Genomic DNA, 17176 nt, shown 5'->3' with positions numbered 1-17176 from the left:
ATATATATATATATATTCTGCAGCCTTATTTGCATAACGAAAAATTAAAAAAATATATAGAGCCCATTTATTATTGCTTTCGTTAGCTTTTCGTTATATTTATTGCACAAAAAAACTTAAATAATTAAAAAACTTAAATATTTCCAATTAATAACTGCTTATAAATAAATCATTAAACAACCATTCCCGGGTCGTACAATAATGTTCATATACCATAAAAAGTTAAGTATAAGTTATTCTGCTATGCGAAAGATTACATATCACAATATTTATTAAAACAATGAAGGTTTTTATAAAATTTAATTATTACATTATCTTTACACGGCTTTGAGTGCAATAATGTTCAACAATAATTATAAGCAATTTTTGATGTAATTATATCTATTAATCCAATACTAGACTTTTAAGCCAAAGATAATTATGTTCGAAAAACGCGTTATCAATGCGATTGCACCATGTCTTTATATTACGTACATATCTATAATAAACGTTAAAAATATAGTTACAATTACTTCTTCATTACAAATACTTCTTCTTATTTATGTTTTATGTTATCGAGTCACCTCTAATAACTTTTGTTTAAATTTTATTCAATCTATATTACACTTAATGAAAATGTGGAATATAATAATTAATCAATTAAATAAACATTTCGTATTCTACGAATTATCGTAAGCTTTAATAAAATGTTATAACAATTTCGCATTTACGTAAAAAAGGATCCTACATAAGTAAATTAAATAAACAAAAATATAGCGCGTTTTTTTTATGGGAATCTTAAATCTAGCAAAGAAATATGTTACATACAGTTATATTGTACAATTTATTTCCAACTATAACATATTCTTTTAATGAAAAGCTGAACTGCGAATAAAATCATGTGGCTCAAACATTTAAACTTTGAATATTCTTATTACCCAATAAAATCTTTTTTGTAATCATACAAAAATCTGATAAATGATCAATTTGTCACATGATGGAAAAGATTGACATAGGGTGTTTTCCAGTAAGGACACAATCAGACACTGTATAGTGATACAATAAATTGTTTCATACTTATTTAATGACGTAATTTAGACAAACATAAAGATTGTAATGACTTTCACTGTGTTACACTATGTTTGATTGTGTCCTTGCTAGAAAGCATCATATATTTATATAAATGATACGAATAAAATATAATGTATGAGAAAAATGTATTTTTTATTGTAAATATTATTTTATTTTACACTCGTACGATAATTTCATAAGATATTTTACTTTGACACTTTATGTACGATTCGGTTGAGACACAAAATTTAATTAATACTAATAATAATTTTTAATAAAATAAATATTTCCTACAAAAATTTTCAAAAGATGATTATTTATAAGGATATAAAGCCGAAAGAAATGTTATATTCGATAATTATAATGATAATTAGAATATTTATAATTTAAATTCAATGACAATTCAATGCAACAATTTAAAAACAAATATATATATATATGTATACATTTAAAACGTAATGTTATTTTTCGTATTAATTAACACGTTCTGTGTGTTCCGTGTCATTTTTAAATGATTTGATTATCATATCGCCTGAATCACTGGTATTTTTGTTTGCATTTATTATATTTAAGAAATATAATTGTATGATTAAAAAATGCCAAAAATTATCTTATAAAGAAGATACTAATATATTAATATTGTATTTATAATATCATGTATATATTTTATTTATTATGTGTGATAAATAAAATTATTTTATAATTATAATATGTTTCTTTTTATAGCTAAAATATCAAATAATATTGCATCTAACATTAACAATATAATGTGATAATCACAGTTTTAGGTAAATGCTGAATATTTGTTTTAAGCTCGTTTAATGCACTCGAATTAATAGTGTTGACATTTGTATAGACTATTTCAGACACGTTCTGAAAAAATTGAAACAAAGTAGAAAATATTCGATTGTGTGAATATTAGATTGTGAAAATATTTGAAAAGTGAATAATAAATGAATTAATATATTCACCTCTTCTGCCAAACGACTGAAACTATTTATGTACAGCCAATAAGCTTGATGTATTCTCAATTCATCATTATTAATTTTCCAGATAGATGTCAACATTTGACATTTGCTCATCCATGAGACAACATATGTCGAATTAATTGTTACCATCGATAGTCTCCTGATGAATTCCGTCGATATGCTGTAATTATTTTACATAAAAATTCTGTACATCAGTTCCTTCTTGCTGATTTCAATACTGTCCATAAAAAAATGTCACAGTTGTCCATATAATCGATGCAAATTCGATTTTCCAAAATTTTTGTTATGTAATGTGCAGAATGTATAGAAAATCTGAAAAAGTATAGAGTATGTATTAAAACTGCATAAGTGCAGTTTGTGAATTTCTTCTATATAAACTTATAAATAAAAAAAATAAAACTTTACTTTTCACATTCATGAATATTATATATATTTCATACTTTTAATAAATAATGTACATATTACATTAGAAGCAGAAATGTAGCTCAAGAATATTACTATTATTTTATCAATATATGCATTCAGAAAATGAAAAGTTCTCCAATCAGAACCACTTTTAGATAATCCATATGCAAAAATACTCCTTACCACTGTTTACTCCATACAATCTTACTTTGTACATCACCTGAAAAATAATATTGTATTCATATATTTGAAAATCATTCTTTTTGTATATATACTTAATTTTTCATGTACGTACAGACCAAAAAACAAATATCTCGATGAAAACGCAGTCTCAGCTCACTAATTTGAATAACTTCACAAGCAATCTAAATTTTATTTATTTTTTTAAACATTTGTCCGTTCAGTATACTTCATTGATATTTTTCTTGCTTCATTGTACATGTAATTATTTTCATAGTCTCTCGTTGCTTCCATTTAATATTTTATTAACAAATGTACATTGAATGATAAATTGTTCTGCAGTTTTTCTTATTGAATAATCTAGTTGCATTGGACAATGACTAGAGAGCTTGGAAAATTCCAAATATATATCTAATACTTTCTAATTTTTTTTTACTTCAGTTGTATATAAACTTCAAACATACACTTCTGTAGTTTTTAATGCCTGTTCTATATACTTTTTAAAATATCTTTATTTTTCAGACTTTTTATACTACAGATAGTCTATTATTTAATTATTTTCTGGCCTATTATTTAAGAAACAAAATACACAAATGATAATTTTAAAACTTACAAAAATTTTAAAAGATATCAATTTACAAAGATATCAATTTAGTGTAAAAATTAAATTATTAAAAAAAAGAGAGAGACTGAAAAATTCAATCTTTTCAAAGAAAAAAAGACACAATAATTTCAAAAACAAATAGAATAGAAATGTCAAATTTATCTCGGTATCAATAATATTTAATATCAAAAATATTCTAAAATATATAAGAAATCGTCTGTATATCTTTATATTTTTTAAACTAATGAACACCTAATATTATAAAAACCAAACATGATAATAAGATAATTACAATAAAGTGAATTTATTAGAATGACAAATGTACCTGTGCTACATTATTGTTTGGAGCATTTCGATAAAATTTGGTCTATCTATGCTATTGGCATTTCTTTTACGTGTTGTATTTTTTACTGTGGCTTTGCCAACAAGTCTCACTAGCTATCTTTTGTCTCGCTTCATTTCAACAATCTTTGAATAAAATCTCTTAAATGAGACTTAATAAATTTTTACAAGTAATTTTATCGAGAATAGATCTTGGATTTAACATAGTTAATGTTCTTAATATCGATATCATTTTGTTGTCGCATTATTGTTTCTTGTTATTCCATTAATATTTCTTCTTGCTTTTGAAATTGTGTGCTATGTTGGGCCAATACTTTTCGATTGTTCTCTTGTTGCATTATACAGTTGTGCAATGTCTGCTGTTCGTCATTAGTATTTGTTCACCATGTTTGATATTCATATCAACTATGTATATATGGTATATTTAGAGATGGAATTGCACCATATAATAAAACTCTTCTGATGAAGAACCATTGTAATCTTCATCAGAAAAATGCTTACAGCAAATTCTTAACTTTTTAATTTCATTTTCGTTTTCTATTGATTTCATGTTCAATTTTTCAAATCATTTCTTGTAGCAATCCTTGGGAACATATGAGATGGAATGTTTTTTCCCGAAGAACATTCTGGAACATAACATGCTCGCACCATTGCGATCAAAAAAATTTGTCCTTTACCCTTGTGTTCTGTTTTTTATTTTCTCTATAGGACAATTTGTGTTGTGTATATACATTTCATATATCATAAATGATTCACTCAGAGTATCAATATCACTTTTATTAAATCAATGAATCATTTAATACATTTTTTATGACAATAAGCAATCAACTTTATTTAATTTATATTAGACAATAAGCATCTTTTACAAAAATCTCAAATCTGATATTAATGAAATGTAAACTGTGAGCAATTTATACAAAATCTTTAAATAACTTAATAATATGATACATTGACACTCGAATGATCAGCCACACTGAATCACATTCGAATATTCGTCAACACTTGTTGTCGACATTATCACATGTTATCAAATTAATTTATTGGTCTCATCAAGGATGACCAAGAAAGATCAATAATGATCAAAGATAAACATTCATATTGATTTTAACATATTGAATATGAGTTCCGCATTTCTGGCGGCGCCACTGACGATGATACCAGCATATCAGGAGTTTGGTTAGGAATCCCTGCCGGTCAAGCCAAAAACAACTAAAAAACATAGACTAAAATTCGTGGAACATACAAGCTTGCATGTAAATTAACGTGAATAATACTGACGTTACGAAAATTGTATTTAAGAAAACAGAAAGAATCTTTAGCATAATACGATAAAACCATTTTTAATCATTTCCTATAATGGAAGTAGAACAGAACGCAAGTACCAGTAGTACCACGAAACACGAAGGGCCTGAAACAATTGAGCAAAAGTAAGAATATAAACTTAGTACATCACGTTACATCATGTCCTCTTTTTCAGTATATAATACATACTTTTACGATGAGAAAAACAAAATCATGATATAGTCCAGAAAATGAATCTTTTATTTTACCTTGGTTTAATACTTTAATACTTATGTTGTATGCTTTCTTTCAATTAATTAGCAAAATTCATTTATTAATATTAAATATTATTATAATAGTATTAAAAATGTTTATGTCAAATAATAGTGTTATATTCATGTATTGATTTTGTTTAAAATTTTGAATCATTTCAGTGAAACATTGACCTTTAGCTGATACAAGTTGTATTATCTTTGCATTCAGTATTTGTTTTATTATAAGATCTTGATAATTTTCATAAAAGATTGGAAAATCAGATTTGATTTACATTATACATTATATTTTATTATTAAATTTATTATTAAATTTTATTATTAAATTTATCGCTTTATCTATTGGGGATCTATTGGGGGATTTATTTATTGGGATTATCAGCATTTATTGGTTGTCCAGAAAGTTCGTGCCAACTAAAATTTAAATTTTAGTATACATCTATTAAATTAAAATTTTCTGCGTTTCAATTTTCCTTTAACATTGGTACGAATTTTCCGGACAACCCAATATGTATTTCATTTCTTTTCTTACAGAATAATTGCTCTTGCACGAGAAAAACCTAAAGGTATTTCGGACAAAGATTTAGCTGCTTCGATACCTGATTTACAACCAGCTCAACGAGCTAAGATTATAAATAAACTTCTATCTCAAGGGTACTTTGAGCTTTTTAAGCAAGCAAACTCATTGTATTATCGTTTGAAAGATCCAACAAAACTTGCTAAGTGCACTGACAATGAAGAAAAAATAGTATATAAAATTATTGAAGAAGCAGGAAATAAGGGAATATGGATTCGAGATATAAAAATTAAATCTAATTTGATGAATAAACCATTAGAAAAAATTTTGAAAAGTCTAGAAACTAATAAGTATATCAAAGTTGTTAAACCTGTAGCAGCCAGTAAGAAAAAAGTGTATATGCTGTATAATTTAGAACCAGATGAATCTGTAACAGGTGGTGCCTGGTATCAAGATCAAGATTTTGAAACAGAATTTGTTGATGTATTGAATCAACAATGCTATCGATTTTTGGAGCAAAAAAGAGAAAAGACAAAAAATTATAACACTGGACCTATTGCTGCAAGAAATATGACGTATGTTTCATCTAAGGATGTGTTGAAATATATTTCGGATTTAGGAATAAGTAAGGTTGTATTTTTTACACATTATTTAAAAAGTTTAAAGTTACTAAAAAAATCAATATTTGTTACTAAAAAAAATCAATATTTTTATAGGTGAAATTAACTGTAACTAATATAGAAGTGATTTTAAATACGTTAATTTGTGATGGTAAAGTTGAACGGACGCTCACAAATGATGGAAATCATTTATACAGAGCGGTTCAACCTTTGTTAAACTCAATGGGATTGGTTAAAACCCCTTGTGGTTTATGCCCAGTAAGACATACATTATATTTATTATAAAAATATCGAATAAATAATCAATAATTAGTTTTTCTATGATTATAAACTATTTAAAAAAAACTTAATAAAGATCAATATAAGTTTAAAAGAGTATAGATATTCGTAGTATAATTATCTTTTTTAATGGTTTTTGATTAAATATTGAATTCATTTTTAGCCAAGGAGAGCTTTAATATAAATAAAAATCAGCATACTGAGGAATAATTTAAGTGCATGAAAAACATAATTATATTATCATATGAATACATTCTATTTTGAGCTCGTATTGGTTTTGGCTTTTATACTTTTCAGAAATATATATTTAATATAATTAGTTTTCATTTTTCAGGTAAGAAAACAATGCAGTGATGAAGGATCTGTTACACCTATCAAATGTCACTATATTAAAGATTGGCTAGAATAGAGAACTATATTCAAAATATAACTATATCAAAATATTTAGAGGTATTAATGTAATATATCTCTATTAATATATTTAAATATTTTCTTACTACAAATAAAAAAGTGATAAAAATACATATATTTACAAATTTATTTTAATATTTTCTTCTAAATCCTCTAAATTTTCTTGTATATGTTCTTATATGTTATTTGAATATTAAATTGGAGAGTAACTTAATTTGTAATATATTAAAATTTTACTGTAAATGTTCTCTATACTCTATATATTCAATTATACAAATATATTTTATATTCGATTATAGTTTTATATATATATGAGATCGATTATAGTTATAGATATATATATATATAACTATATATGTTTTTAGCTAAATTTTTGCACCGGTTCACTTTTTCTTTCCAAAAAGAAGAGAAAGAAAGATGAACTGCAAAAGTTCAGCTAAAAAAAACAAACCTATATGCGAAATAAAATTTTTTGATATTTGATTCATATTTTAACAAAAATCGAATTAAATCTAACTTGAATTCTGATAACCGATGAAACTTATAGGTAATAATTATTTAGCGATTATTTTAATTATCTGGATTTTGGTACTCAATTTTTTTTATTTTTCGAATCTTATTTAAATTGTGTTAAGAAAGACTAAAGTTTAATTTAAAATATAAGATAAAGATGCATAAAGTTTTCACGTACATTTTCGAAGTTTAAATACGATCTGAAACAATATCAAATTGTCAATACGTTTCGAAACGCATCTATGAAATAGAAAAAACAATACTAAAATTAAAACAATAAGAAAATTGACAAATTACCAATGATTTTATATAGCAATCTGACGATAGATGTCTTATATAAAAGTCCCGTTTTGCGCTTCTAATATTTTAAGCATCATTTGTTTTTATAATATTTGAAAAGGATGAACTGATGCTTTCAGCGTGAAAACAGGATACATCCGATATATAAGCAAATTCATCAAATTATCCAATTCCTCGCCAGTGGAGATGTGTGCTTAATTGTGTCGCTTTATTACTTTGGAAGAGAGGTCTGGAAATTCGAGGTTGGAACGACTTTAGATAACGGAGGACATCCAAATGAGAAATTCAAATGTATTCAAGAGAAACGTATCTGAGCAATTTTTGTTTTTTGAAGACAAAATAATTAAGTGTAAAGTATCATGTCAGATAAAAGTAATCAGATGTAATATTATAGAAAATACATCAATCTTTTTTCTGTAATATTAAGATCTCTCGCACACTAACGCCAACTGAGAATGTGGATGGAAACTACGTATCACTTCTGACCTTTCTGACTTCTATACTGCTGGTATACATGTAATGTATGTCCTGTGGATATATCGTTGTATAATGCGTGTCAGTCGAAGTCTCGTGACAAGCGCGAACCGGGATAGATGTGTTTCGTCTCGGCTTGAATGTTGCATCATTCCAAATTTTTATTAATCCACCGAGATTATTCATGCTTAATATCAGTATTTGTTGCCTGCATTTTGAATATTTTGTTGCTTTATGCAACTAGTTTATAGCCAGATCGTAGTCGCGAATGTCAACTAAAAGAATAAAAAGAAATGTGTCCATGCTATAACTAGAAATTTTAGATCACAAATATGCATCTATAATTATTTTTTTATATTTATATTTATGTATTTATTTTTATAGTTTGCTCAGTAATTCTTCAGAAGATCCCTTGTTCTTAATTTTTGTAATTAACGTGTTTAGTATAAATTATATATAATTACAATGTTTTCAAACAAACAGATTTTTGTCTATGACATAAAAGATTTTAATTTTATTGTTAAATCATGTGAGGAAAATGAATCTTCATTTGATAATATTTTGCGGCAAACATGGAAACAAGCTGAACAAAATAAAATATTCCGATATATTTTAAATATAAAAGATAGTAAAATATTGAAGGGAAAATACAAATTTTTAGCACAGGTATATTTATTGTTATGTAAAAAGAATATATGTTTTATATCTAACGCATAATGCAATGACAATTTCAGTTAAATCCAGATAGAACTCAATATAGACGTGCTCCAGAATCAATCACGTCTATGGTACAATCTTTTAATTCTACACGTTTTAATTTCACTAAACTAACACAGCAAGAGATATTATTTGATATAGGAAATGGCGACACAAATGACATAATTGCAATTAATTCCAGTCCTTTGGAACAGAGTCATTGTTTATTTCTTGCAGAACGTTTAAAATGTTTGCCACAAATCATGACAGAATATAGTCTTTGCAAAGTAATAGAATTATGTCTGTTAAGTAATTCATGGTAATCATTGTTGTGTTGGAAATTTTTATTTAAAATAAAATGACAAAATAATATATCATTTTTTTTGCTTTAGGTCTTTAAGAGCTTTTTTTAATGGTTTGTGTGCTCTTTCTTCTGTTAATCATTTACACTGGCATTTATATTATTTGAAATACGAGATGCTTCTTGAATATATCGTAAGTAATATTATATTCAATCAATAATGAGTGAGTAAATGAATATGTGTATGTGTGTGTGTGAGAGAGAGAGAGACTTTTAAATATTAATATTTGCAAAATATTATCGACATTTGTTTTGTTTTAGGATATTTGCAATTATGTATCTGGTGTACACTTATTGATAGAGTATCCAGCAAAAGGATTCTGTCTCAAATTATCTGATTTTAAAAATATTGAAGATTTTGTATCTCGTGCATTCGTTGTAGTAAATTATTTACAATTACGTCAAATGGCACATAATGTTTATATTACACGAGCAAAATCAAAATCTAATGATGAATTGTATAATGATGTACGTATTTATATTTGGGTTCGAAAACCATTTACTGGTGTAAAAAACATAACTGCAATTTTACCTGGAGTTTGCGAACTCTTTGGACATTTAACAATTAGTGGTAAGGATCTATGTTTAATACAAAATTTCTCTTGTATAGAGAATATAATTATTATTGTATCATATACACATATATCATATATTTTAGATGAAACTGTATACAATAATTTGACACAGGATGATATAATTAATCTTCTTTACGATATTACGGAAGAATGTTTTTTATTAATCAAAGATGAGCTTAAAAATATTTTGGAAAAATAAATAGGAACTATATATAATGTGATAAGAATTTCTGGACAAATATATTTATATGACATTGTTTTCTGTTGATTTTTAAGTTAAATAGCAATAAAATTTCTATTTGCATATTCCATATTTTTTAATTACATTATATATTATTTTATTTTTAATTTTTAATTCAACTAAATAATGAATAAGTTAACGCTGCGATTGGCTGCGATATGCGGTGACAAAGCAAATATATAGCACTTGTGAATATCGGCCTGAAGTATTAGACATACATTGAAATTAACCAATCAGGAAAAAGAAAACCAATATCAAAATTAGTAAACTTTGCTTTGATTGGTCAAATTCAATCTCTAGTCTGATTCGGGCTGCAGACTTTCATGTGTAACAGCCATTACGCAAAATGGTACAAGCAATTGAATATTGAATTCGATATATATGCAGGCATGGAGCAATATGGTTTCTCTAAATTAGTTTCGTGATTGGTTACCTACGCTATAATAATATGTGAATAATTACGCACGGCCATTTTGTGCCGCTTATACTATCGGAGAGATCTTAAGTTTTGATGTCGAACTCGTCTAATTTGGGGTGCTGCGCAATGTTTTCCCGAGTGTCGCACGTACGATTGTTTATCCGCCATTTTGTTCTGCTATCGTACGCGCAGTTTTCGGTAGCATTGTAATCTATTTTAGGATGAATACACGCTACTGAAGCGAATTGGATCGTGCATCATTATCACTTCATCAATCTTCCGTACATTTGCGGAAAGTATCGTCGCTCGAAGAATGTGAGAAATCCAATTTCTCAGGATGTACCTGTGATGGCAACCCGTGACAAGTTACATCTGACCCAACTTTCCTGACTTTTGAGGCCAAATGACGATTACTAAATAAAACGGACGATTTTCGCTTCGTTCGTCACGTAAGTCTGTCCAGGACATTTGCAGTATGTATATACCAAGCGGCACCAAGTAATTAATATCTCTTTTTGTTTGACGTTCATGAAACATCGAATGTGTTTGAGAGATTGCTCCATATAACATAACTCCATGAATGTTTTTTCAATTTTCTGAACCGTTATTCGATTACCGTTCCCTTTGGGAAGAAACGGTGTCATAAATAAATTCGTTAATCTTACTAATCTTATTGCATTATCCTTCGCGTTTGTTCCAATTAATTTTGTTGTTTGTATTTAGCAGCTGTTGCGTACTCCTTTGGTTTGGTTATATTAATAATATGAGTTATGTATTGGCTGTGTATATTTCACATAAAATTATAGTATAATTTATTCATCTCTGTTAATTTGATAGTAAACATAAATCACGTACTTATATATGATAGAATATAAATTTGTACATTATTTATATATTATTTAGAAAATATATTGAGTAACCTTGTATACCAAGATATTTAAACATAATTTTCTAACAGATTAGATAATTGCAAAAAGAAACTTATATAATATGGTATTCAAGTGAATTCATTCTTTAACGATTGAAGAAATGCATTTTATCATAACACTGGGCTACGCGCGTTCAGAAATATCACCTAGGTTAGCGTTCCATTTGACGCTTGCTACTTGTGGAAATATTGTTTATCAAATGTTAAACAAAATCAAATTATGTTGGAGGAATGCCAAGTGAAAGATATTCCTGAATGCTTTCATGTATTATTTTAGTCTTATTCACTGAATATTGAACACTAAATATTAATAAAATATATATTTATAATATTTCTGAATATATAGCTCTGATTTTATATTTTTGTGTAAAGTAAAAGAAATTATTATATTAGATTAAATTTATTAGAATTAATTTTTATACAATCTTAGATTTAATTTTTTAACGTGTTTTTTATAACTCTTAGTTATGACTTACTTGTTGTTCAATTAAAATAATTTAATATTATGAACTAATAATTCATAAGAATTTAATTATAAGAAAGATACCATATTAAAGTTATTATTTGTAGATTGTTGAAAAAGTATTATTTACATCTTATTTGTGATATTCAGAATTATTAAAATCCTTTTTGATTTTAACATTTTTAAATAAATAATAATTAATAAATAATAATTAATAAATAATAATTAAATAAATACTTAACTAAATATATAAATAATAGATAAATATTATATATTATTGTATTAATGTAATTGATGGTCAAATTATGTTATCTATTTTATAATTAACGGTATACTTAATTTTGTTAAATTTTGTTAATTTTACTTAAAAGATGATATATTTGATAATTTTTTTGTGTATTGTGTTGTAGAATGTCAGGGCAGAGTGGTGGACAACGAGTGTGTTTGGCCAGACTTAATGAACACTTGACATGCAAATTATGTGATGGATATTTTATCGATGCGACTACTATTATAGAATGTTTACACTCGTGTACAGTATCTTTCTATTATATCACACATAACGCTGTATATTCAACTTTAACTAGTAGCTAGATACTAAGATCTTTAATGGTTTTTACAGTTTGCAAAAGTTGCATTGTTAAATATTTGGAAAGTAACAAGTATTGTCCAATCTGTGAAGTACAGGTTCACAAAAGTAGGCCACTATTAAATATACGTCCTGATCATATATTACAGGATATTGTTTATAAACTGGTACCTGGATGTTATCAAAGTATGTTTTTTTTTTTTAAGAAAAGAATTTATTTCTTTCATATTATGTATGAGATGGTAACAATGATGAAAACATTGTTTCAGACGAAATGCGACGTCGGAGAGAATTTTATGCAAAACATCCAGAAGAATCTATTCAAACAATATCTGCTGAAGCTCGTGGAAAACCTATAGAATCATACATATATTCTCCGGATGAATCTCTCAGCTTGTCTCTGGAATACTCTGATCCTCGTACAAAAGATTTAAGTGAGACGAATACTGAAAAATCCATTTTAAGGCGATATTTTCGATGTCCTGCAGCAGTCACAATATTCCATTTACAAAAACTGATAAGAGCCAAATATGGCCTTGGTGATGTAAATAGAGTTGATATAATGTACGAAGAAGAACCATTATGCAGTAGTTATTCATTAATGGATGTAATGTATATCTATCATTGGAGGCGGGTACGTAATTAATTAATTAATTTAATTAATTTAATATTGAATTCGATTATCTGTGCATACATTATTTATAGTAATTGTGTTTATTGTATTGCAGAAAGTACCATTGCACTTAAGTTATAGAATATTTGAAACATCTTCAAAACGTTTGAAATTATCGGAAGATAATGCAAACTATAAAAAATCATTAATGGATGCTGGTATTGATTCTATAGAAATAAAGGATGAGAAATCGTTAAAACGCGAGTGGAAAGAAGTGCAATTAAAAATATCGGAAACAGGAGTAATGAGTATAACTGATATATCGAATACAGTACATAAAAGAGACATCGAGACTTTACAAGATGAAAAAATTCCAGAAGAGACTATAACCTCCATTGCGGAAATTAATAAAGTAGATTCAGTGATAGAAACTTGTGGTATTCCTAAATCTGTAGAAATAATGCAATCTACTTTAATCATTGATCCAGAATTAACGAAAAATCCAATATTTTCTGATCCGAATGATGCATTCCTTGTTACGAGTGACGTTAAGTTTACAAATGAGAATTTACCGACTAAGAATTGTACGCCACTGACAACCAATCAGCACAATGGAACTGCTACAAAGCAGGCAAATGAAACAAAAAATTGCACCGCTTCTACAAAATCGCAACAAGATGCACAAGAAGTAAAAGTCCAAAATCAAACTGTTAATGTCGAAGACAAATTTGAGACAGTTTCACAAGAGCAAAAGGTTATTGATCAATCGCAACAATCAACACAATTTACAGAGAAGAAAGTAATTGAAATTAAAGATAAAGAAAAGATAGACGCACATGCGGAAAAGATGTCAATAAATAATAACAACAATAGTGCGGATTTTCAGACTGAATCTCAGAAGGAATGCATTAAAAATTCAAGTGAAACAAAAATGGTAAGTGCTGGATCAAAAATTGATGCATTGAGCGCGAAATTACAATTTCAACCAAAAGTAGGTCAAGTTAATAACACTTATTCCAAGAAAGCGCCAAAGGAAAAACGAGCGATGCTTCAGCAAGGTACGAAAAAATCCGATGTAAAATCATCAACCGAAAATACAAAACTTACTGATGCGAAAGCGCAAACAAATTGTGAGAATGTAACGAGTAAAGTATCAGTTTCGGTGGCAACTTCTTCACAAAAATCGGTTATGTCTACTACGGTGGCATCTCAAAATATTTCAGATTCCTTGTCAGTATCTGATAAACAAAAAGTTCTCGACGAGAAGAATAATCAAAGTATAAGTATTGATTTGCAACAAGCTTTGAATTTGTTGGAACAGAGAAACTCGCCTGTACTAGCATCGTCAGAGTCTGCTCCGAGAACGAATCACACCGCCGGTATGATCAATCAGAGACTACCGAACAATATTGTCACGATGAATGAGGATATTGTGTCTACTGTACCAAACATTTCTACAGCCACGATTAGTCAGACAACATCAACATTTCCCTACGTTTCGCTTCACGACATTGTAACTAACTCAGCCGTCCTAAAATCAGCATTAAAGAATTCCAGTAGCATACCTCAGAAACCGTTAGGAACATCGCCCATTGCTTGTTCAACATCCAACAACCAAATATCACCGATGTCTCAATTTAACATGCAAGCGTCACCCATGAATATGTATTCTATACCTACGTCGCTAAAGAATAATTACAGTAACGTAAGTCAAGATGTAACTACTGTTACGGTTGCATCCACAGCAACGATCACTACGACGGCGATGTCAAAACCAATATCGACTGGTGTGTGTCCGATACCTCCATGTCCGGATGCAATCCCTATATCTCTGATGAAACAAATATCTATGCGTAAGCAGGACATGGCCGCAAAGGGTACCAATCTGAATGAAATTTGCGCAAAAATTGGTTCCAATACGATCGGCTCGAAGATCAATGATATCTGTGCAAAGATAGGAGAAAATTCAAAGGAGAAGAACAGAGTAGATGCGCATAATAAGTCGGAAGTGCCAGATCTGCTTAGAATAAGCGCGAAGAAGAATTCTTCGCCATTATTACCCAATTCAGATACAGCGTTGAAGCATATACCGAATATCCCGAATGTACCAGTGTACACTCCAAGTAGCAATGCAACAATGGAGAATAAAAACACCAAGCCTGCCTTACCTACGTCTACATCTGCCAATATGCTGGGAATGTCAACATCTTCGGTACCGGCATCGTCTCACGCAAACCAGAGATTAGCGCCTCTTAAGAAGCAGAATCAATCGATTGGATACAAAACGTTACGCGATCCACCTAAATCTTGGAACCCTACATTGTCGAAAAATAATTACGTAGCGGCAAAGAATCAGGCGAAGGAGATGCAAAATCAAACTCAGACTTCTATGTCCGAGAGTACAAACAAGCAGATCCCATCTAAACCGGCTAAGATCTTCAAAATGCGAAACATGCCACGATACTTGGGTAATCCCGCATCAGGTGTGAAGCCCATGTATGGGGTCGTAAGCGATACGAAGGAGAAAGATCAATCGACAACCAACACGAAGGGTGCTACTCTCAATATGATGAAGATCGATCCTAAGACTTTATCGCCCATTGTCTCGACAATTAATTCACCAATCGTTTCACCACCACTTTATTCGCCGAACGCTCGAAGCTATCAGAATACCCCGTTCTCACGGGATATATGTCGAAACACTGGCTCACCTATATCGCCAAGAAATTCTCCGGTAAATATGTTGTCGACCAATCCATTCATACCATCTCCCACGCCCAACACTAATCCTCGAATCATATATTCTCACTTTCCGTCTCCATTCCCAGACGCAAGCCGATTTCCGAATCCTTTGATACGATCGCCTATCGGCATTCCGCCTCCTAGTGCCTTCCACAGTAGTCTACCGCCTTCGATCAACAAGCTGTATCAGCGATCGAGTTATATACCGCAAACTACTGGTTACGCGCCAGTGGTTGGCCAACCGCCGACGGTACAGAGAATACCACCCAGCACACATTCATCTTCGCCAAAGTCGCCCAAAGCCTCGTCGCCGAGTTCGATCTCGTCTACATTTAACCTTGGGAAGGCGGAATCACAATCGCCGATCACATCAACGGTGGACAATGTCGCGCTACTTCTCTCTAAGAACGTAGCCGTACCAGTGTCTGTGTCACTGCAACGAGAACTTAACGCGTTCAATCTATCCAAAACTGGCGGTTTGTCACAAAGTCCGACGTCCAACGTTGTTAAAACATCGTCCACGATGGACACAAATGATGCCAACGTTGAGACACAGCTCGCTAAACCGAATTCTTCTTCGCTCAACTTGGTGGCGGTTACAGCAAACGCCGAAGTATTCGATAAATCGAGTTCGCCAAGCAGCGCTAATGAACGAAAACAAGGTAAGGAAACGGAGGCACGAAAAGTGCAGGAAACCACGCGATATAAAGAAGACAACTCCAAGGTGAAACTTACGGAAGCAAAATGCAGTGAAGTTGTTGACAACATTGCGAATCTGCACGACAAAAAGGAGAAGAATCAAGCGGCCAAAATCAATGGTGATGTTACAATAGAACAATTCGCAAGTAAGAAATCTAAGGAAGCTGATAATAACGACGAGAAGAAGACAACAGCAGAGAAGATTGAGCTAGATGGCCAAGAACGGTCTTCGCCCAAAGAACGGAATAGTATTCCGAAGATTAATACAGCCAATATCAATGACTCGTCAGATGGTTCCAAGAACGAAGATCTCAACAAGAGCGGTGAGCAGATACAGGGTAATAAATCTGAAGTACAAAAAAATAAGGCAGAGACGTGATCGAGAGAGGATTAATCGTCTTTAGATGAGAGTCGTAAAAATCTTGCTACGCGTATCAATTGCATTTAATTCGAAATGGCGTGGCTTAAGTGTAAGATCAATCCTGAACAAGCTTATACACAGCCCATATTCTGATGTTTACTGCCAGTAATTCTAATATTTCCAACCGCATGATTGAATATATGTGTGTGTGTGTGTGTATATATATATGTATATATATATATATATATATATA

The 17176-nt window shown here is 29.7% G+C and overlaps 3 protein-coding genes and 1 pseudogene across 3 annotated transcripts; 3 read left to right on the top strand and 1 right to left on the bottom strand.

Annotated features, from left to right (window-relative positions):
- Nucleotides 1–3971: 3971 nt before the first annotated feature.
- Nucleotides 3972–4221, bottom strand: LOC105617664 (annotated as a pseudogene).
- A 705-nt stretch (nucleotides 4222–4926) lies between these two features.
- LOC105617425 (probable DNA-directed RNA polymerase III subunit RPC6) lies at nucleotides 4927–6948 on the top strand. Its single transcript, XM_012198979.1, has 4 exons — nucleotides 4927–4997; nucleotides 5658–6270; nucleotides 6357–6518; nucleotides 6874–6948. The coding sequence occupies exons 1-4, from the start codon at nucleotides 4927–4929 to the stop codon at nucleotides 6946–6948; spliced, it is 921 nt and encodes a 306-aa protein (XP_012054369.1).
- A 1754-nt stretch (nucleotides 6949–8702) lies between these two features.
- LOC105617424 (GDP-D-glucose phosphorylase 1) lies at nucleotides 8703–10068 on the top strand. Its single transcript, XM_012198978.1, has 5 exons — nucleotides 8703–8903; nucleotides 8972–9252; nucleotides 9326–9428; nucleotides 9556–9865; nucleotides 9953–10068. The coding sequence occupies exons 1-5, from the start codon at nucleotides 8703–8705 to the stop codon at nucleotides 10066–10068; spliced, it is 1011 nt and encodes a 336-aa protein (XP_012054368.1).
- Nucleotides 10069–12330: 2262 nt separating this feature from the next.
- Nucleotides 12331–16941, top strand: LOC105617422. The gene is made up of 4 exons (XM_012198977.1): nucleotides 12331–12451; nucleotides 12542–12694; nucleotides 12778–13142; nucleotides 13237–16941. The coding sequence occupies exons 1-4, from the start codon at nucleotides 12331–12333 to the stop codon at nucleotides 16939–16941; spliced, it is 4344 nt and encodes a 1447-aa protein (XP_012054367.1).
- The last annotated feature ends 235 nt before the right edge of the window (nucleotides 16942–17176 follow it).

This window comes from Atta cephalotes, assembly GCF_000143395.1.
Source record: "Atta cephalotes unplaced genomic scaffold scaffold00013, whole genome shotgun sequence".
NCBI lineage: Eukaryota > Metazoa > Arthropoda > Insecta > Hymenoptera > Formicidae > Atta > Atta cephalotes.
Note: the sequence above shows the minus strand (reverse complement) of the source record. Positions and strands in the feature narration are given on the sequence as shown.